At 25.2% G+C, this 22,605-nt stretch overlaps 1 protein-coding gene across 1 annotated transcript; it reads left to right on the top strand.

Annotated features, from left to right (window-relative positions):
- Positions 1-12,640: 12,640 nt before the first annotated feature.
- On the top strand, positions 12,641-19,860 carry LOC132938641 (L-xylulose reductase-like). Its single transcript, XM_061005586.1, has 6 exons — positions 12,641-12,729; positions 12,796-12,852; positions 14,643-14,883; positions 16,549-16,663; positions 17,948-18,158; positions 19,450-19,860. Exons 2-6 carry the CDS (start codon positions 12,801-12,803, stop codon positions 19,551-19,553), a joined length of 723 nt encoding a protein of 240 aa, XP_060861569.1. The 5' UTR covers positions 12,641-12,729; positions 12,796-12,800; the 3' UTR covers positions 19,554-19,860.
- Positions 19,861-22,605: the final 2,745 nt, after the last annotated feature.

Below are 22,605 nucleotides of genomic sequence, written 5' to 3'. Positions count from 1 at the left end.
GAACTTTTGGTATATTATATGCTGTTTAATATCTGTCTTACGGGCAGAAAGTTTATAATAATATTTTAATAGTCTGAATTGTATATAATTTGGACAATATTGGTTTAAAATTAATAACAATTTAATTTAATATAATATTTTAAAAGTTATATTTTCATTTTGCAATACATCGATCATTGAGATTTGAGTTTCATATAAATGATAAAATCGAATAATGCGAATTTAGTTAAGTACGTATACCTTGTATGCCGTAAATAAAACATATTTCTCTAAAATTTTCGTTATTTTTATCGTGCTTAAAAACAAATAATTCAAAATTCAAAATTTCAAAACATTATTAATTATCAACAACTTTTCTCAATGTGTTCCATTTAAATGTTAGAAATTAATTTGACACTATACATTTAATTTTTGTAGTGCCTACTTATCTAACATCTTCAACTCAAATATCTGATATAAAAATAAACTATAATTAACAAAAACATAATTTTAAAATCGATCCAATCCTTGGTTAGTAACCTTATGCTAAAACGTTACCAATTCCAATATTGTTTTCAGTACTACAAAAACAATGTTGGTGATAAAGATTACCACAATAATAATATTAATTATCATACAGTTTATTTTAATAGTGAATACAAAATACAAACTTGAAAAGAGTGAACATGTTGGAACATGTGAACGCATCCATTTAAGATTAGTATATTATGTGAGTGTACCTACGTCCTGCATGACTGTATTACTACCAAGGCTGGGCAAGTTAATATTTTTTTTAACTTAGTTAAGTTAAGTTAATATGCATCAATAACAAAAAGTTAAAAGTTAAAAGTTAATTTAACTATAGGTTAACTCAGTTAAGTTAAAAGTTAATACTAACTTTTTATTAAGTTAAAAAAAAATAATTTGTTTATACAACGCTAGCGTGCTTAATTTTTTTCCAACCTAAAACTAAATTATAGGATATAGTGTTTATACTTCATACAGTACTTCCATATAAGTTAGATTCAAATGATATACATTTTTAACTTTAAACAATTTTCGATACATATTTTTTGACATGAAAACAAAATAGACTCAAATAGTGAAATATTATAAAAATAAAAACAAAATAAATTAACTTAACTTACTTCTTAAAATGAAACATTAACTCGTTAATTTATTGTTAATTAAGAAAGAAATTTAGTAAGTTAACAGTATTAAGTTAATGAAAAGACAAAAGTAACTAATTAAGTTAAAAAGTTAAAATAAAATTAACTTTTTAACTTAACTTAAACTTTTTAACTCGTTAATGCCCAGCCTTGATTACTACTATACCTAAACCTATTGTTACCTATGTGATAACTTTTAGTTATATGAACATTTTAAACCGTTAGAATATATTATAATTTGAGTAAAGTTTGTCATCAACTATCTTACAGAATGCGAATTTTGCCATCGAAAACGATAAAATGTCGTTGATCTAAAATATTATTCATACTTTCATCGGATAACTAATATTATTATAATTATTGTTAAGTTATTTCCGCTTCTTATAATATTTGACAATAATAAAACTGTGAATTCATCATTATTATTTCCTATTAAAAATTTCGATAAAAATGTAAGAATAATATTATATAATGTTAATATATTATACACCGATGCTGCACGTACAGTTCTATTTTATTATACTCTTAATTATAAGATTATAAAGTTCGCAAATGTAATCGGTTAGATTCTAAGGTTTATCTAATTATAGATTTAAAAAAAAACAATAATATAAATATTATATTATTTTTCAGTAAGTACTATAATAATATACCTATACTGGTACTATTCGATAATACCAGCTAATCTGATTAATTTAACAACGATATTTTAATAACAAGTGTTAATTTTTAATTTTAGCAAATATTTATTTTATTTTAAAATTTAAAACTGACGACAATTAAGTTACACTGAAAAAAAAATTGAATTCACTATATTTTGTCCCACTGATTTTTAGATTTTATACAGATCATTTTTGTCTCGTGGCAATTTTAGTTTTAGATTCTGTGTGGTGAAAGTATTTTTTTTTCATATGACTGTTAATGCTCAAACGCATTTAAAGTTAACATTTTAACGAGAAACATACATTATTTTCTAGTTAAAATACAAAGCAATTTTAATTTGAATACCTTAAACCTTAAATTTGAATACCTTATTTTTCAAATATCATTGTAATAGTATAGTAGGAGCCTTGTATTAAATTGTCAAGCTTTTTTACCCAACAAATAAAGTTTTATAGACATCCATGGAAAAAATACTAATTAAATAGGAAACTGAAAATGTTCCTAAATAGTTCAAAACAAATCAAAATATTTTTAAAATTTTATCGTGTATAGAAAATGCAAATATAAACAACCAGTGAAAATTGTTCATTTGTTTAAGAGTTGCATCAAAAACCAAAATCGATTTTCTCGAAAAAAATTTTGCGTAAAAATTCCCCTTTTATCCTTAATTTTTCTTGTTTTTCATGGCACTTTTGAAAAATACTGGAAAATTTTTACTTTTGAATAAAAAAAAACACACATCATTGTAAAATTAATAAATTCATCGTTCCACTCAGAATCTAAAATTAGTTTACAAAATATATAAAATAAATGTAATATAGGATCTAGCATTTATTATGCTTGGACCATTTTTAGAAATTATTAATGTTGTTAATTGATTAGCAATCACTATAATGTTAAGATCCTGATGTATCCCAACAGGTACAGTAACTTTCAAATTTATCATCGTAAACCTATCATCATTTATGCAAAAAGTAAAAAGATAAATAACTCAATAAGTACTCGTACAAATTTTTAATTAGGTACCTACACAAACATTTTCAGAACTTAATAATTTACAGTAAAAATAAAGAGGGATCCTTCTTACCCTCGTAACCTCAAGGCTATGATTTGAAAATATGGTCTTTAAGTATTTAAAAAAATTCTAAAAATCTGATTTCGAATTACTGCATTATTGAAGAAAAAAGGGGGATGAGCATACTTGGATAATCACGCTGTAAATAGATTTCTAGTTAAAAATGCATATCAATTTGAATTTGGATATTCTAAGGTTTAAAAGTTTAACGAGAACATATTTTAATATATTATAATTGTTATTATTGTAAAATGAAAAAAAATCCAAAATTAATTTTCATTTAAAAGCGTTAAAGGGGGTAAATTATGACATTAATTGTTATCTGCATAAAACTGTAAATAATTTATATAAGGTAGTTAAAGTTAAATAACATTTTTAATTTCAATAAATTATTTATGTTTTTTTTTTCTGAAGTACAATAATAGTCATTCGTAGCTTGCGTTATCTATATCTAAGGGTGATAAAAGGTTATACACATATGTTCTGTCTTGGTAATATTGTGATAACGAATAATTAATATTACATTACGATGTGAGTGAAGTAACTATAAATAATTAGTAGTTAAAAACTTTTAAAGGTTGTAGTGGTGTTATTGAATAACATCACAAGGACGTCCATGTCTTGGGTGGCGTTTAAGTGGTAGTCATATACTCCTATGTTGAGATAATATAGTGAATTGAACCTGTTAACTTGTGAATAGACTTGAAGAAACCTTAAGCTTGATTTTGAATATCATCTCGAGGTTTGGATTTCTGAGATATTATTGTGTATCTTTAGGATATTTACCAGCCATGGAGTACATTATTCTTAAAGTTTATTTTGAATAATATTTGCAATTTATTTAAATTAGTTTGTGCATATTTGTCTCGAATAGGACGTAGTACATTAGTACACATTAGTCAGTGGATTCAGAAGGAACTTGCTTATAGTTATATCCCGAAAAGTGTATTTATGGCACATGGAATTAAACACATCTAAATGACTACATCACCAAGCCTAAAAGAAGGTGGGCAAGAGAGTGCCCCTCTGCTGTACAGTACTCTACAAGTGAGTCACTGTAATGAATGGTGTTGAATTTGAATTCAATGATATAATGTCATTGTGTACGAAAAACGATTCTGAGCGAAGACGGTCTTAGTCAGTCTATGATATGACTAAGTATATTATATATTATTTTGATGAACTTATTGTGAATAAAGTAATTTCTATATAACCATTTTACTTGGTACCTTGTTTTAAATTTTCAATCTTTAGCAATAAAAGTCGAACATTTTTTAAAATTTTAACAACAAAATAATAATTATTCAATTTTAAATTTGATAAATTTTGTCAAAAATCAAACTTTAAATGGTTATAAAAAAAATTGTGCCTATGTATTTTTAATATTTTTAAACTGCTATTGAAACAATATATCAGGAGCATTGTATTAAATTTCCACGCTTTTTGGCCCAGCAAATAAAATTTTATTGATATTTTTAGAAAAAAAAAGTAAAAAAAGGTGGGCTAGTGGATGTCGCTCTGCTGTACTGTAGGTTACAAGTGGGTCACTGTATAATGGATGGTATTAAATTTGAATTCAATGATATATCATTGTATAAGAAAAACGATTCTGAGTGGAGACGATATGTCAGTCTAGGTATAAGACATATTATACACTTATCTATGGTATTAAAAAAAAAATTGACCTATAATAAATTCCAAATTAATCATATCACAATATCCATTAGGTACATATAACGCGTTATACATCAACAACAAACCGTGATACTATCATCATAATATATCGATGAAAATATTACAAATTAGAAGTTTCAAGTGCCCACGAATAATATTATACAATCACAACAAAATAACTAAAATAGTTATTCTAGGTTTTTATGTAATTTCGTCCAAATTTGAACTTAAAATGACTATACAAATAAACTGTGCTTGTGTATTTTTTAGATTTTTTGGTAACCGAATTATCTATTTACATGGAATCTTGTTTTAAATTTTCAATCCTTAGCTATAAAAACTGAACATTTTATAATTTATTAATTACAATGGTTGATAATTTTCGAGATTTTGATAAATTCTGTCCAAATTTGATCTTTAAATGCTTATAAAAAAAAACTGTGCCTATGTATTTTCAATATTTTTCAACTGCTATTGTAAAAATATATCAGGAGTCTTGTATTAAATTTTTACACTTTTTGGCCCAACAGATAAAACTTTATTGATATTTATAGAAAAAAAAACTAAAAAAATTGAAAACTGAAAATGCCCGTAAACAGCTCAAAAAGTGTCAAAATATTTTCAAAATTGTATGGTGTATAGGAAATGCTAATATAAACATTCAGTGAAATTTTCATGTATCTACAGTTAATCGTTTTTGAATTACAAGAAAATAAGGAAATCGGTACATGAGAAATCGAGTGAATATCTAATGTTGTAAAAATATGAATTTAAAACGCTCATAAAAATTTAATTTGACTTTCTTGTAGAAATTTTTTTTTTGATAAAGTTAGACAAACTTATGAGGAATCTTGTATTAGATTTTAAAATCTTAGATTTAAAAAGAAAATTTTTTATGAATTTCTAACTCAAAATAATTTGCAAATTTTCGTGATTTTTCGGTATTTTTTCAAGATTTGAACTTTAAACGTGTATAAAAAAAAACTGTGACTAAGGATTTTTAATTTTTTTCATCTGCCTTTGAAACAATAACCTAGGAGCCTTCTATTAAATTTTCAAGCTTTTTTACCCAGCAAATAAAATTTTATTGATATTTATAGAAAAAAAATTTAAAAAAACTGAAAACTGACAATGTCCGTAAACAGTTCAAAAAAAGTCAAATTATTTTCAAAATTGTATTGTGTATAGAAAATGCAAATATAAACAACCAGTGAAAATTTCATGCATCTACGGTCATTTGTTTTAGAGTTACACCAATAACCAAAATCGATTTTGTTAAAAATCGATTTTGCGTAAAAATTCCCGTTTTTCCTTAATTTTTCTTTTGTTTTTCACATCGCTTTTGAAAACTACTGGGAAATTAAAATTTTGACCTCCCCAATGCACCAACGATATTCACTTTCCCATCGAACAAGATACTGAAGTCGAAAATCGAAGCATTATTTCGACTACTTATCGTGTACACAGACACAAAAAAAAAAAAATAAAAAAAAAAAATAAAAAAAAAAACACACATCATTGTAAAATCAATACATTCATCGTTTCACTCAGAATCTAAAAATTAAATTTAAAAACGTCCGTTAGCTCGAAAAGAGTTAAAATTATGTATCATGTACCTATCTACAGTTATCTATTTTTGAATTACATCAGAATAAGAAAATCGCTACATGAAAAATCGAGTGAATATATAATTTTGTAAAAATATGAACTTCAAACGCTCATAAAAAATTAATTTGACTTTCTTGCAGACATTTTTTAACAATTCTTTTTTTGATAAAGCTAGACAAATACTTATGAGGAATTTTGTATTACATTTTAGATTCTGAGCAGAGCAATAAATGTATACAGTTTTTATAAAGTTGTGTGTTTTTTTGAAAGTTATACGAATTAAATTTTCCATAATTTAACTTCCAACTTGTTGTTTACTTTTAATATAATATTATATATAGTATTATACTTACTTGTGTTAAATTTTACTATAACTAGTTATATTCAAATATTTTATTATGTCAAACTATTTTCCTACGTGAATGACTTAAAGGAAAAAAACTTATACCAGTGTAGTTTTGTATTTATGTTTAAAAAATGGTGGGCTAGTGGGTGTCACTCTGCTGTACAGTAGATTACAAGTGGGTCACTGTAATGGATGGTGTTGAATTTGAATTCAATGATATAATATCATTGTATACGAAAAACAAATTCGGAGCGAAGGCGGCCAATAATATATTACTAAGTAGGTATAATTGATGATTTATTATTGTGAATAAAGTAATTTATTTACCTATTTACGTGGAACCTTTTTTTTTAATTTTTAACGCTTTGCTATAAAAGTTGAACATTTTATAAATTTTTAACTACAAAATAAGTGAAAAAATAGACAGTGCATTTTAAAGATAGTTTTTTTACAACGGTGATTTTTAATACATCAGTATAATATGGGGTATTTAATTTGAAACTTACATTTTAGTTGGACACTATTAATGTCTAATTAAAAAGTTATAAATTCATAAACAATTTTAGATTCTGAGTGGACGATGAATGAATTGATTTTACAATGAAGTTTTTTTTTTTTATTTTATTTTTCTATTTTATTTTTGTGTCTGTCATTACCTTTTAGGATAGTAAAAGTGCTTAGATTTTCTTCAACAGTATCTTTTCTGATAGGAAAGTGAATCTAGTTAGTACTTTAAAAGGTCAAAAGTAAAAATTCTTAATAATTTTCGAAAGCGCGGGAAAACAAAAAAAAAAAGTAAGGAAAACTGTAATTTTTACGCAAAATTGGTTTTTAACAAATTCAATTTTGGTTTTTGGTGTAACTAATCTAAAACAAATGGCTGTAGAGACATGCAATTTTCACTGGTTGCTTATATTGGCATTTGATTTGTTTTGAACTGTTTAGGAACATTTTCAGTTTCCAATTTTATTAGTATTTTTTTCTATGAATGTCAATACAATATTATTCGTTAAGTAAAAAAGCTTGAAAATGTAAAACCAGGCTCTTAATATATTGTTACAATGATATTTGAAAAATATTAAAAATCCAGTCACAATTTTTTTTATAAGTATTTCAAGTTCAAATATTGACAAAATACGTAAACTTCAAGAAAATGTGCAAATTATTTTGTGTTAGAAATTACAGATTTGAAAATGTTATACCTCATAAGGTTGTCTACTTTAAAAAAAAAAAATGTCTACAAGCAAATCAAATTTAATTTTTATGAACGTTTGTAGTTCATTTTTTTACAAGATTGGATATTCACTCGATTTCTCATGTGACGATTTTGTTATTTTGTTATTTTGTTGTAATTTATTCAAAAACAAATAACTGTAGATACATGAAAATTTCACTGAATGTTTATTTTATCAATTCCTATATTTGATAAAATTTTCAAAATAGTTTAATTTGCTTTGAGCTGTCTACGGACAATTTCAAATTTCAATTTTTTTAGTTTTTTCTTCTATAAATATCAATAAAATTGTATTTGTTGGGTAAAAATGCGTGGAAATTAAATGCATAACCTGATATATTTTTACAATAGCAGTTGAAAAATATAAAAAATACATAGGCACAATTTTTTTTTAAAATCATTTCAAGTTCAAATTAAAAATTTACAAATTATTTAGTTGTTCAAAATTTATAGCTAAGGATTGAAAATGTAAAACAAGGTTCCACGTAAATAGGTTATATGTAAATTACTTTATTCACAATAATATCATTAAATATACTTGGATATATTATACGTTATCCGACCGTCTTCGCTCAGAATCGTTTTTCTTATACAAAGATATTTTATCGTTGAATTCAAATTTAACACCATCCACTACTCTACAGTGACCCACTTGTAACCTACTGTACAGCAGAGCGACACCCACTTGCCCACCTTTTTCTAATTAAATCTAAGATTTAAAAAATTAATACAAGATTCCTCTTAAGTTTTTCTATCTTTGACAAAAACAATTTAATTGACTATCAAATTGATATTTTAGACCGTTTGAAAAAATATTTACGTCATTGGATATTTACCCATAAGTAACAATTTCTCATCCATCGATTTTATTAGTTTGTTATGATTAAAAAATTTTTTTTTAGATTCATTCTATTTCCACGTATAAATAAAAAATTTCTATGCATGGTATAATTTACAAAATACATTAACTCTTTTTGATCTATTTGTACTCACATGAAATTTTCAATTATTTTTAGATTAATTCTATAAATATTGATAAGATCAAAATGCTTTGAAATCGAACACAAGGTTTCTCATACGTAGTTTATTCTGTAACCAATTTAGTAAAAAATATAAAAATATGTATCAATTCAGTTTACTTGTATTGATCTTTTATGTTCATATTTTGACGAAACTAATTCAACCTATCAACCTAACCTATCTATCAAAGAAGATTGGAATGATTGACAGATATTGTGCATTTTAACACACCCATAACAGTGACTCTTCTAGAAGACACCTACTTTACAGCAGAGCGCTACACCCATCTGCACACTTTTTAAAATTACTTTTGCCCTGCTTATAAGTTTTTTTTTTTGCCGACAATACATTTTGACCAATTTTAATTAAACAGTTACAAATATATAAAACTTAGTGTCTTTATAGTTACACCATTTCAATTTTTGATTTATAAATAAATCATTCTTAAATATATTTAATATCTATTGCTGCGGTGTTATTGTAAATATTTTCTTATATTTATTTTTTAATCACCTACCTTTTAAACTGATAAATGTAATATGATAACATAACTCATAAGGTCAATATATGATAAAAAAATTTAATATTTTAATTTATTTAATAATATGTTCATCGATTTTCACGTTCATGTTTTCGAATTGTATAGAATGTTCGAGAAACTTCTAATCAATAATCAATGATAGCCAAATATTAAACACAAATCGTGAACTATGAATTATTATGTTAAAACTAAAAACTAATAGGTAGGTACTAATTTGATAAACATGAATGAAGTTATCTTATATTTTAACTAGTCCAATCAGTGTTTAATGACTTTTATTTTAAACTTAATTATGCACTATATCTAATGTGTTACACAATAATAGTATCTAATGAAGTTATTTATTTCTACTTAATATATAAATGAACGAAAATCCCAAATGCTTATCTCAATAATTATACAAAACAAATAAATTAACTAATTGATACCATTTACAATTAAACAAAAAAAAATAATAATAAACTATATATTTTGAGTTAAATTTTTAATACTAACGTGTTGATTATAAATCCCTAAATTTATTGTGTAAGCCATTGTTTTGGAAGGTCTATGAGGTGTTTAATGTGTATCAACTTGGAACTTAATAAATATATTAGATTTATACCAGATTAATATTCTACTTAAAATTTGTGCACACAATTTTGAAATATTTTAAGTTTCTTTATTGAAGCTGATAACATACCATGTGTTGGACGAGTAATAGGATTTATAATGCTATTGTACAAAAAAGGTGAAGTGGTGGTGTTATATATTTTCCCTCACAAGGTTTCCCGTATTACTCTGTTATACTAAACTTTAAAATTTAAATGAGGACAGTTGTCCTAGTTCACCGATCAGGAATATAAGGTGTAATCATATAGTAACAATATGATCCAATTCAAGTGGATTACACCGACGATAGAAACGATTGAACTCGGTTTTGCACACATTTGTTGTAAATTATAAGTCTCATCAAATTAAAATAGGAAAGATAAAATTGTTATATCGTATTCAACGTTTTCGAAAAATACGGTAGACACAATATGATACGTATAGGCCGATGATATTATGGTTGTAGCATTGTAGAGAACAGGGCCAAAAGTATAGGTACATAATATTATTATGGTGGTACGATCGTATTGTGCATGGAATTTTCCTCACAAATTACTACAAATTGTCCTTGTAAACAACTCACGGCTATTGTACAACAGTTATATAGTAGACTATAGTACAATATAAACAAAAAAAAAATACTTAAATAAAAAACGTTGGCACGAAACAGCAGTTACCCTAACCGTAACAGACATGCAACTGCTAGGACGTAAGCCAACGTTGTTCATGGAAAGTTGTAAAAAATGTTGAGACGGAATCGCACCAAAACTATTGTTACTGAGACATGAAAATACTCAGAACTTCTTGACGTCTCAAAAAACAAACAAAAAAAAGCATATTATTTCTAATGGGTACAGTAATATTATTCAACTGACCATACCCACTGCGTTATGTTTGTGTAAAATACGTAAGACTTGTTATTCATTAAAAGCCAAAAAGTCGTTTAAAGTTTTCAAAATATATAAAGCCATAAAGGTTACCTATATGAATGAACAACTTATAATAATATAAAATATGTTATGCTTTAGCTAAACGTAGGTACATTATTTAATTTTTTTTTTTTATTAGGATTAAGGCTTCGATTACTAGGTCATTAGCCTGTATTTAATTATTATATATTATATATTGTATATAGGTATTGACGAATTGAATGTGTATCACATGATACTATACCGATGGCTGTTAATAATTGCTTAAATAGTCACACGCAATAAATTAAATTGTGTTAAATTTATAATTTATTTCATGATTTTATTCTGTTGTATTTACAAGAAGTGTTGATCTATTTTAATTTTATATTTTGAACGTTCACTTTACTTTTTAATAATATACTTCATAATAATCAGAACCAATATTTTGTGATTAAAATATAATATTATAATACATTTATACCATCATTTTCAGTCTTGTATAATAGGTAACTTTTAATATATTGTTGTTTTGACAATCGGTCTAATTATCTATTTTGTCTAGCTTCTTGAACGTCATTATCAACGATATCTACTAAAAATTATAAATTACCATAGAATCTCTGCAAAATGTAAGTTGTGAGTAATTATGATGAAAAACAAGAAATGTTGAAAACATAGTTAGTATCAACGGACGGTGTTCGGTGTATCTGGACTTATAAAAATCGAATGCATTATAAAATACAATCATATTATTATAGGTAGTACCTAAAATTTGTATGATGTCAAAATATAATCTGATAAACGATGATCAATAATTAGTTAATTTTATTGTATTTTTCTTTTATTGCCTTATTGGTACCGAGAATATTTTATTTATATTATTGTTTAAGTTAGGTATTAGAATATTCAAATATTTTTATAAAGTAATTAGTAAAGTAATAAGTATTTTAATATTAGGAACAATTTATTGTATATAAAGCTTGATTATACAATTTGACTAAAAAGCTATGTATCATAATGTTATATGCACTTTTTGGTTCTTGAAACATAGGCAACATTACTATAGTCACACTATTGAGTTTATAATATTTATTATACATATTTAATCAGATAAGAATAGACCATAAATAGTATTATTTTAATGATATATTATAATAATATGTTTTGTGCCCTTTAAAAACATTTGAATAATCGATTAGGTTCGATAATATTTAATTAGTTATTTTGCTTGTATAATTTAATACTTCATATTACATAATATATTTTTTTATTTATTTATGTTTTTTTTTAATTTTACCGAATTTTATAATTTGTTTGCTAAATTCATCTTTACTATTATACTTAATATTATAATATGATAGATACAGTATTATTGTGTTCGGTACAATATTTGATACTCTCTTTTACTAACTAACTTATATGTACCTATGTATCTTGTCATACAATAATTGTTTATATCTACATCATATTATGGTTTTGTACATAGTATTACAGACTTTGTTATTCTAACGAAATATCTAACCTTCGTCCGTGGTAATGGCAGAACAACATCACGAAAATATTATAATAATATAATATTTGTTTCGAACCAATTTGACACTGCCCTCCGACCCGTGAATGTTGTTATAGTTCGTTCTATTTTATATTATCATATGATATAATAATATACACCGTCGGCAATTAAATTGGTTTCATCGGTCGGTAATTAAATTGAATAAAATAATAACAACAAAAACAACATGCGAGCACGGCAAATGAGTAATATTATATGTTATTATATTTATATAATGTGCTCCAGAGATAACGGGTCGGGATCGGCTGGGAAAACAATATAAATACGGTCAATCTGCCAGTGATTTGGACCATTATACCTTCAGTGCCGCCTACCCGCTCAATCGTACAACTGCAGCCTACTGCTGTTCGTAATATTATTATAATTATTTTAATAATTCATTCACATTAACACGCTTTCAAAACTTACTAGACGATATGGAAGAATTCTTTAAGGGCAAAAAGTTCATCGTCACCGGCGCTAACGCGGGTAAGAGTCTTTGCAAAAAAATAAAAATTTACTGTTTTTATTTATACGGAAACGCGATTGCCGATTAGTAATTCATAAAAATAATATTATTATATTTTATTTTTTGGATACCGTACTATATAAATTATAAGTTTTTTTTTTCGTTTGTTAAATTAGGTCTAGGTACTATGAATTATTTATGAGATTATCACGTCTGAGTATTATATTATATATTATCTTCTGACGGGTAAACTTACTAATATTTCATAATTGGTTTCTTTTTTTAGATCTTCTTACGAAATTTGAAATATTATCTTATGTGATTTTTGAACATAAAAACTAAAAACCAGTTTAATTTTAAATCGTCTAAATTCGATTTTTATATTCTTATTGTTTCCATCGTAGAAGTTTCGCTCGTCATCGTTGTATAATATCACATTTTATGTTTTTATTGTCAAAAGATTTTTTTAATATTCAATTTTCAATATTTTAAATATTGAAATTTAATTTTAAATCTTTAATTAATTTGTTTCAAATAATACTACCTATGTATTTTAAAGTAGGTTTGCTATAGGTACCTTATCCTAACCTAACCTATCTATCGATATACCTATATTAGTAATGTAGGTACGTAATTTTAATTTTTTGTAATTTATTCGACAAAAACGTTGATTTTAAATAAATATATGTACCTACTACGTTATATATAATATTATCGTTCTTAGGTACAACTTATGAGTTTTTTTGAATAAAATAATTTTAAGTAATAATAAATGAAGCTACGTATACCGTACATGTAAACCTCCAGTAGTTACTACTAATAATTATTAAGTGCTGTGAAATTATTATGATTTAAGTTGTATGTTATATAGGGAAAACCCAGCTTAAAATAGGTCCCATTACTGGCGGTATACTGGTCACTAGATTAATGAGGACTTATGAACATTGCATAGCGTACCATACTACCGTATAAATATTATAATAATCACTCAAAAAAATGTATTTTATTTTGCTTTGAATGAATTATCCAACATTGAATGATCGACATTTTAATAAAACATTATTGGTTTATAAAAGCGAGAATATAATAGTTAAGTGAAAGTTAATGTATTTTTATCTGATTTATATTGTTTCCGTGCGAAACGACCATACGATTTTAATCATTGAAAAAAAAAATGATAATTATATTAAAAAGTAAAAAGTATATTGCTTAGTATTACAAAATTAATAAATCGAATGTCATTGACTTCATTGACTAATTAAAAAAAAATGTGGCATGCTATTAGATATTTTTCTCCTGCAAGAAAAATTGAGGAAACATAGATATGGTATAGTAGGTATATAATAAAGATCGGTGGAAAAATATCTAGTACCATGCTACATTTTGATGTATTTAGAATATTATAGATTGTATTTTTAACAATATTTTTATTGTTTGTGTTTCTCTGGCGATAAACAAATCGTTAGGTACCCAAAAATGATTAGGAAAAATAAAGCTGTATTCAGCCCAAAAACAAATTTATGTTAAAAAAAAATATATATTTCCAAGAACATCACAACTTTTTACGCAAACGAGTGTTAGAACTACCCTGAATATACATGTATAGCTTATGCTGCTCTAATATTCTGTACAATAATAGAGTAATAGCTGGTTTTTGACAAGCTTCTCATTATTTCAATATAATTCAACAAGGCCAATTTTCCCACAAGATGGTAGTACAACAATGTCTAGAAAGCCAAATCATTTAATTATAAATTAATATCATACAATGTTGTAATTTTGTTTTTAAATCTTAAAATTGCGATTTCAGGAATTGGCGAGACGATTACTAAACGCCTAGTGTCATTGGGTGCTCACGTTTTCGCTGTTGGACGTGACGCAAAGAAATTACCACCGGCTACGCCTAACCTAACTCCAGTTTGTGCAGATGTGGGTGAATGGGATTCCTATGATATAATTAAAAAATTGGGACCTGTCCACGGCTTGGTGAACAATGCTGGAGTGGCGTATATCGAGTCTTTCTTTGACATGACACAAGAAGGATGGGACAAGTATGATATTTTCATTATTATTACACTTTAGAATGGTCAATTGATACTATTCTAACAATTATAATTGATTATTATATAGAAGACTAAAATATATTTTTAAATATTTCTATTAGGTATGTTTGAAATTTTAATTTTAAATGTTCTTAAAAGTCTAAATTATCCCATTTTATAGTAGTTATAATTCATATAACTATTAAGTATTATATTATTAAAATAAATTATACAATATATTAACACGTCTAAGATAAATACCAAATTTAGTTGTCCACGTTGAACGCTTATAGTCCGTACCATGTAGTTACCAATTACCATGTATTTTTAAAATTGTATAAACATTTAATATAAATCTTAAATCTTGATGTATTTTAATATGAATTTGTACATATTTGTTTGACAATACAATAATATGATAATTCCATAATATCAAAAATACATCTTAAAGAAAGAATTTCATTTGAACGACCTTAAAATAGTTCAAGTTCGTTAAAAATATGAATTTTGTTCGAGTTCAAGTTCTGTTCTATGACACAGGTACCTAGGTAAATAAATGACATTCATGTGTCGTTCGAAAAATATCAACGTGATCATCGTGAACACCGTTAAAAGCGTTCATTGCGAACATGTTTTTTCCGAACACTGATCAAATTATTGATTTTATTTAAACACAAGTCATTACACTTTTAATGATATACTTTTTCATAGTATAAATGCGTTGGATTGCTATATTCAAAATGTAAACTTATAAAATACATACAAAAAAAAAATAGGGCGTACAAATAATAGAAATTTTTTTTAATCTTATCGTTTTGAGAGTTAATTTATAATTACATACATTTATGATCAATTGTATGTTTGAGTAATAATAATAATCGTATACAGGTTCAAAGTGATTTGTTTATCAAAATATTATATTATTGAACAGTATAATGTACAACGAATAATTTAAGATTGAAGAATCATCATTAGTTATGAGAGGTGTCGAAGGATAACTTAGTATAGATATAAAAAGTTGCATTATAGTTTATAGTTAAAGAAATATAACGTGAATGTTGAAAAATATATCTACCCACTAAAATAACGCTGAAATGTTATTACTGGGCACCTGGTTCTTCAACCACGCCACCACACTATACGCTATATGCATACCTAAGCGCTGCTATTGTATCATCATGTAACATAATATATTTTATTATATATTGTCAATTATAAAAATAGTACCTTTATCCAATTGATAAAATCAAATTAAAAAAACAAATCTTTAAAGCACTTGTTAAATGTGGGATTAAAATACTTTTATTGATTTTTTGTTAATAAATTGTAGATTTTGAACATTTTAAAGGGTGAAATTGTCAGATAAACATAATATAACAGTACCTATACGATATACCTATATTACAGAATCTCGTAAATGCATTTAATTATTATGAATGCATTTATTATTAATAGTAATGGTAGTGATTATGTAACATATTTTTGTACATCGACAATATTGTAATATGTACTACAGAATTATTTCGTTTCTGGTTTTATCTTGTAATTATAATAATATACGAGTTCAAGATTGAACCGGATTTCTACCGAAATTAATAATATTGTTTTGCTTGAATAATTACCAAAATAACAACCATCGATATTATAATATTGTTATAACGTTTGATTTCTCAGAACATTAAACATCAACGCAAGAGGAATCGTTCGCATAAGTCAGGCTGTAGCACAGAACATGAAGGACGCTGGAATTAAAGGGTCCATCGTTAACGTGTCCTCAACAATTTCAGAAGTATGTTTAAACCAATGAATAATATATTATAATATTATTCTTATAGTTCAAAACCGTATATCGATTATGGCTTATAGCTGTATAGTGCACGGATTATAATGCAATAAATTGTATATTTTTAAATTTTTAATTTTCGTCAGTAATCTCTATAAATTATATTAGTTTGATACTTGTGGCAATTTTTTTTTCATACATTACTATCTAAGCACTAATTAGGAATTGCAATAAAGATAGGTTTATTAAAAGTAAATACCTAATTATAAGTTGATTAATTTACTTTGAATTATTTGAATACCTCATCAATTAATTATCAATTAAAAATTATGCATTAAATTACCAATTAAAATTTTTTTTCTCTCCTATTTGTTGTATATTTTCACGATTTTTATTGCATAATATTATACCTATGCCATATTTTGATACTTTTTAGTGCATACAAATTCGGTGTTGAATACAGTAATATTGATACCCCCGTCAATAATGTTACCGTGAGTCACATTAAGCCAATAAAATAATTATTACATGTATTGTTGTAACTATATCGTAATATTGACCCCATTAAATTATTAAAACTAATAAACATCTTAGTACTTAGGAAACGTATACCTATATAATGCCTAATTTATATAAATATGATATCGATAATACAAATTAACCATAATGAACTTAATGGTTATTGTTGTCGGGTAACAATAAAACATTTAATAGCTAATATTATGCAGTTACAACAGTTGCCATTCAATATTTTTGTTCGTTATTATAATATAATATTATTATTGTTAAACTTTTAATTTGTGAAGCTCACAAATCTCAACAATAAATCACTTCTAAGATTTTATTATACCTATATTAATTGTAAATTAATCATAAAAAACATAGAACTACGTATATTTTGTGTACCTATTTGCAAATGAATAGAATTGAAAAAACTGTCGGTTTTAAAATACTTATTAACAGTTTTTTTAATCAAAAACTATTTTTAAAATTAACTAAATGTTTCCAAGAGTGCCTAAAATTACACACTAAAGAAATTATACAAACTTATACTATCAATATTATTTCTCAAAAATTACTAAAAAAAGTTTGCTTTAAAAATACTACAGATACATTGTATGTACAAGCTGTACAGTACACATACATAAATATGATATAATATATTAGGTATGCATTAAATTCAAACGTAATGTTTCAATCTTAAAATGATTTATTTACTTTATGAATTCATCTTAAAAACCCAACAAGTGAACTTATTAATAAGATGTATTAATCACATTATCATTATAGAGAGCTATTCCAGACCACACGTCGTATTGTGCATCAAAAGGTGCAGTCAATCAAGTGACAAGAGTTATGAGTATTGAGCTGGGGCCATTGGGTATCCGTACCAACAACGTCAACCCGACTGTGGTTATGACAAAAATGGGTGCTAAAGCATGGTCTGACCCAGTGAAATCGAACCCAATTTTAAGTAGAATACCAATTGGACGATTTGCTGGTAAATATTTAAATATAACACGTAACTACCTATGTTTTATCGAACCATTATTGTATTTTTAGTAGTTGTTTGTTTTAAACTACTAATTAATTCTTATTTTTCTTCTTGTTCTTCTTATCTTCTTCGTATAGAAGGTCCATCTACACAATCTTTATCGATGTTTCCAACTGTATTTTACATTCTGGTGTAGGTACTTAACTACATTATTCAATCTCTCTTTTTCTATGAATATTTTATCAACCAATTGATGTGTATAAAAAAACTTAAAAGTTATACAGGTTTAAATAAATTCATTATAAATTAAATTAAACTGTTCAGTTTAAGTAGGTAGTCATTTTTCAAGTACTCAACTGTATTACATGCAATTTAATTTCTGATTTATTATAGCATAATTAAATAATATTAAAAAATAAAAATTACCCTATATTATATTAAGTAGGTACCGAGTTTGATAACCGCATACTATTTGATACCATAAAACTATGTTAGTTTTCAAATTAATTATACCAATGGGTTATAATATATACATACCTTTAATATTATTTTATTACTCGAGTATTACTGTATAATATATCATATATTATGTACTAATGGATTTTCCTCTAGATTTTTAACAGTGCGAGAAATGTAAGAGAATAAAATGATTTAAATAGTACCTATCTAAAATAAATTCCTGCAGCAGCAATTAAAAGCGATTTTTTTTATATAAATTATATATATATATTAGAACTAGCTATGTTACCTGAATTCGACCGGGTTAAAATTAATCTATATACGTAAATCCAATATCGTTAATTGGTATTCGTCTTTTTGTGTTTACATAAAAAATATGTCCAGAATTAAAAAACCAAATCATACAATTGATCATTTTAGTTGTGTTCATAAGTATTTTATTTGTTTTTTTTGAAAATATATTTGTAAACATTTTTATATGTAGTATTTCTATTAATATATTATCTAACTAGGTAACTAAATAACTATAGTAATATGATCTCTAATCAATGGCATTGAAATACATTTAAATAAACAAGAAAAAAATCGATTTTTGTGAGCCAAAATTATTTCCAGTTACTTACTTGTCCTTAATGGCTTAATCCTAAAATCTGGACGTATAGTTTTAACAATGTTCATACTTGCTAACATACTTAACAATATTGTCTAAAAAAGTATTATTTATACTGAGTTCATGGAGTGAAATTAAATAATATTATAAAGCCTCAATGTATAATATTGTTGTTTTAATATTATACCTTTAACTGTCACTTTATAATTTTTATATATTTACTTACAGAGTGTGACGACGTAGCAAATGTGACTCTATTTTTACTCAGTGACTATTCTACTTACGTAAATGGTGTTTCAATTCCAGTGGACGGTGGATTTTTGGCCAGTTAAACATAGATTACCTACCTAAGAAACAACTCCATACCCACATCACAAACGGTCTGAATATTATCACGAGAGAAAAATTTAATTATTTTAATTATAAAACGATAAAGCTAAACGTAATTTAATTAATTTTTATTTGTTTTTTTTTTAAATTTAAATTTCATGAATTATTGATTATTTTTTGTAATATACTTAAGTACGTGTTAAAAAATTATAACTTTCAATTTTCTGTGTAGATTAAATACAAGTAGATTTATACACTTATACATTAATTGTTTCAATTTAAAGAATAAAATGGAATTTTAGTTTATTATTTAAGATATTATTTTTTGTAGTAGTAGTATTAGTAGGTACTTATAGGTACTCGTGTTGTATAAAAGAAAGTGGATACAGCGACTAAGTGTTATAATATATGCATTTAGATCTCAACTAACGTGGAGTAGTAGCGTATTAATTATTATGTTAATTTATTGTATATTTGTATTGATAAAATGATTTTATAAGTGGTAAAAGGTTAACAAAAAAATGGTCAAGTTTTGTTTAAAATGCGTAGGCCTACACTAGACAGTAGCTACACAATAATTATTTGAGAAAATAAGAAAATAAGAAAATAACCTTAAGCCAAGACCCCGTTAAAATAGCTGCAAATTTATTCACTGTTTTTTTTTTATCACATATTCTACCGCGGTTTCTAAGTTAGGTACGAAACCAAAATGACTCAACACATTATTTTTAAAGTAAATACTATCTGTGTTTAATCCATAAAGTATTATACAGCTACAGCTTTGTGAGATTTAGAGATATTTAGTTGCACATTTAAGGGTATTCGATTTGGGAGGCAAAAATTCAGGTAATTTATAGTTACGATACTTACCTACGTTTATCCACTAAATTCGCGTTGGCTCCGACACTCTTACAACTTAGGATCTAAAAATGCATCATAAATTATAAAAACATAATATTATCTTTATTCAATGAGTGTAACGTATAGATCGAGGTAGCTATATAAAAATAAATTACTCTTGATATTTTAGAACTACATAATATAAAATGATAAAACACAAACGAGCTTGTACTAGCATTTTAAAGATTTTGAGTATCTAGTGATTAATAATCTATATTGAAATTTACAATCTCTTTTCCTATATAATCTTTAAACAAATACCTTTATTGCAGCATTCAAATATGCATTCAAATATGCATATTCTATTTTATTTTTATTTTATAATAGTTTAAAATACCAAATCTTCTTTTTAATGTATTTTCTAAAAGTTACTGATTGTCACAATAGGTTACAATATTTACAAAGTAAAGTTATAATTCATTTAGTGGATTGATAAGTGTTTAAAGCTAGTCTTATTACTTTATTTTTTAAAACAAATATTTTTTTAAAGTTTGTAAATAATATTTAATAGCATTAAATAAGTCGAACTGCCAAACTTCTCGGTTGAACATAAAATACATTTTGTTATTTAAATACTATGTAGAATGATAATCGTTTTTAAATTTAATTGGTTATACACTTATACAGTACTTGTACATATTTTGTATGTATTAAAAAAAAATTAAAACTCGATGAATGCAAAAATGTTGGCAACTAATAAACTATTACCAAGAATAATTGTTTTCTATATACAGTAATATTATTATAATAAATATGAGTATAAGTACTTACCTATGTAAAATTAAATATAGCTGGGTACATAATAGTCTCAACTATGTTTTCTTTTAATTTTGTAATTTTTGTTGTTAAAACTAAAATATGTTTTTAACTCATTATTAGGAATAGGTACATTATTGTATTATTTAAAAATATAATATAAATCGTGTACAATGACAATGTTTGTAGGGGCATACTCCGTTGAATGACCTAAAATTAAAGGTCCCTATATAATAATATGTAATAATCTGTATTATACATACAAACTGTGTATATATTTATATTATACTGAATATTTTGTTAAATTTATTAATTTGTAACCAAACCTTTAAAAAGGTGGATAAGTTGATGTCGCTCTGCTGTACAGTAGGTTACAAGTGGGTCACTGTAATGGATGGTGTTAAATTTGAATTCAATGATATAATATCATTGTTTAAGAAAAACGATTCTGAGCGAAACGGTCAGACAGCCTATGATATTACCAAGTATATTTGATGATATTATTGTGAATAAAGTAATTTATATATAACCTATTTACGTGGAGCCATAATTTAGAGTTAATCATAAAAGTTAAACATTTTATAAATTTTTAACTACGAAATAATTATTAAATTATAAATTTGATAAATTTTGTCAAAATAGCTTATAAAAAAAAAATTGTGCCTATGTATTTTTTATATTTTTCAACTGCTATTAGAACGATAAATCAGGCCTTATATTACATTTTCACGCTTTTTTACCCAACAAAAAAATTTTTATTGATATTTAAAGAAAAAAAACTAAAAAACTTGAAAACTGACAATGTCCGTAAACCGCTCAAAAAGAGTCAACATATTTTCAAAATGTTATGGTGTATAGCAAATGCTAATATAAACATTCAGTGAAATTTTCAAGTATCTACAGTCATTTGTTTTTCAATTACAATAAAATAAGAAAATTGTTACATGAGAAATCAAGTGATTATCAAATGTTGTTAAAATATAAATTTCTGACGCTCATAAAAATTTAATTTAAGTTTCTTGTAGACATTTTTTTTTTGATAAAGGTAGACAAACTTATTCTTAATCTTATATTACATTTTCAAATCTTAGATTTAAAAAGGAAAATTTTTATGAATTCTCAACTCAAAATAATTTGTTAATTTTCGTGATTTTTCCGTATTTTGTCAAAATTTGAACTTTAAATGCTTATAAATAAAAACTGTGACTAAGGATTTTTAATTTTTTTTCATCTGCCTTTGAAACAATAACCTAGGAGCCTTCTATTAAACTTTCAAGCTTTTTTACTCAACCTAACCTAACTTTTATTGATATTTTTAGAAAAAAAAACTAAAAAAATTGAATACTAACAATGTCCGTAAACAGCTCAAAAAGAGTCAAAATATTTTCAAAATTTTAT

Source organism: Metopolophium dirhodum, chromosome 2, assembly GCF_019925205.1.
Source record: "Metopolophium dirhodum isolate CAU chromosome 2, ASM1992520v1, whole genome shotgun sequence".
In the NCBI taxonomy this organism is placed as follows: Eukaryota; Metazoa; Arthropoda; class Insecta; order Hemiptera; family Aphididae; genus Metopolophium; species Metopolophium dirhodum.
Note: the sequence above shows the minus strand (reverse complement) of the source record. Positions and strands in the feature narration are given on the sequence as shown.

Bases quoted from the DNA above. Each gene is read 5' to 3' on its own strand.
- LOC132938641 (XM_061005586.1), top strand. From the start codon at position 12,801: ATGGAAGAATTCTTTAAGGGCAAAAAGTTCATCGTCACCGGCGCTAAC. The intron at 16,664-17,947 runs GTATGTTTAAAC...TTATCATTATAG, and splicing joins TGTCCTCAACAATTTCAGAA to AGAGCTATTCCAGACCACAC. The intron at 18,159-19,449 runs GTAAATATTTAA...ATTTACTTACAG, and splicing joins ACCAATTGGACGATTTGCTG to AGTGTGACGACGTAGCAAAT.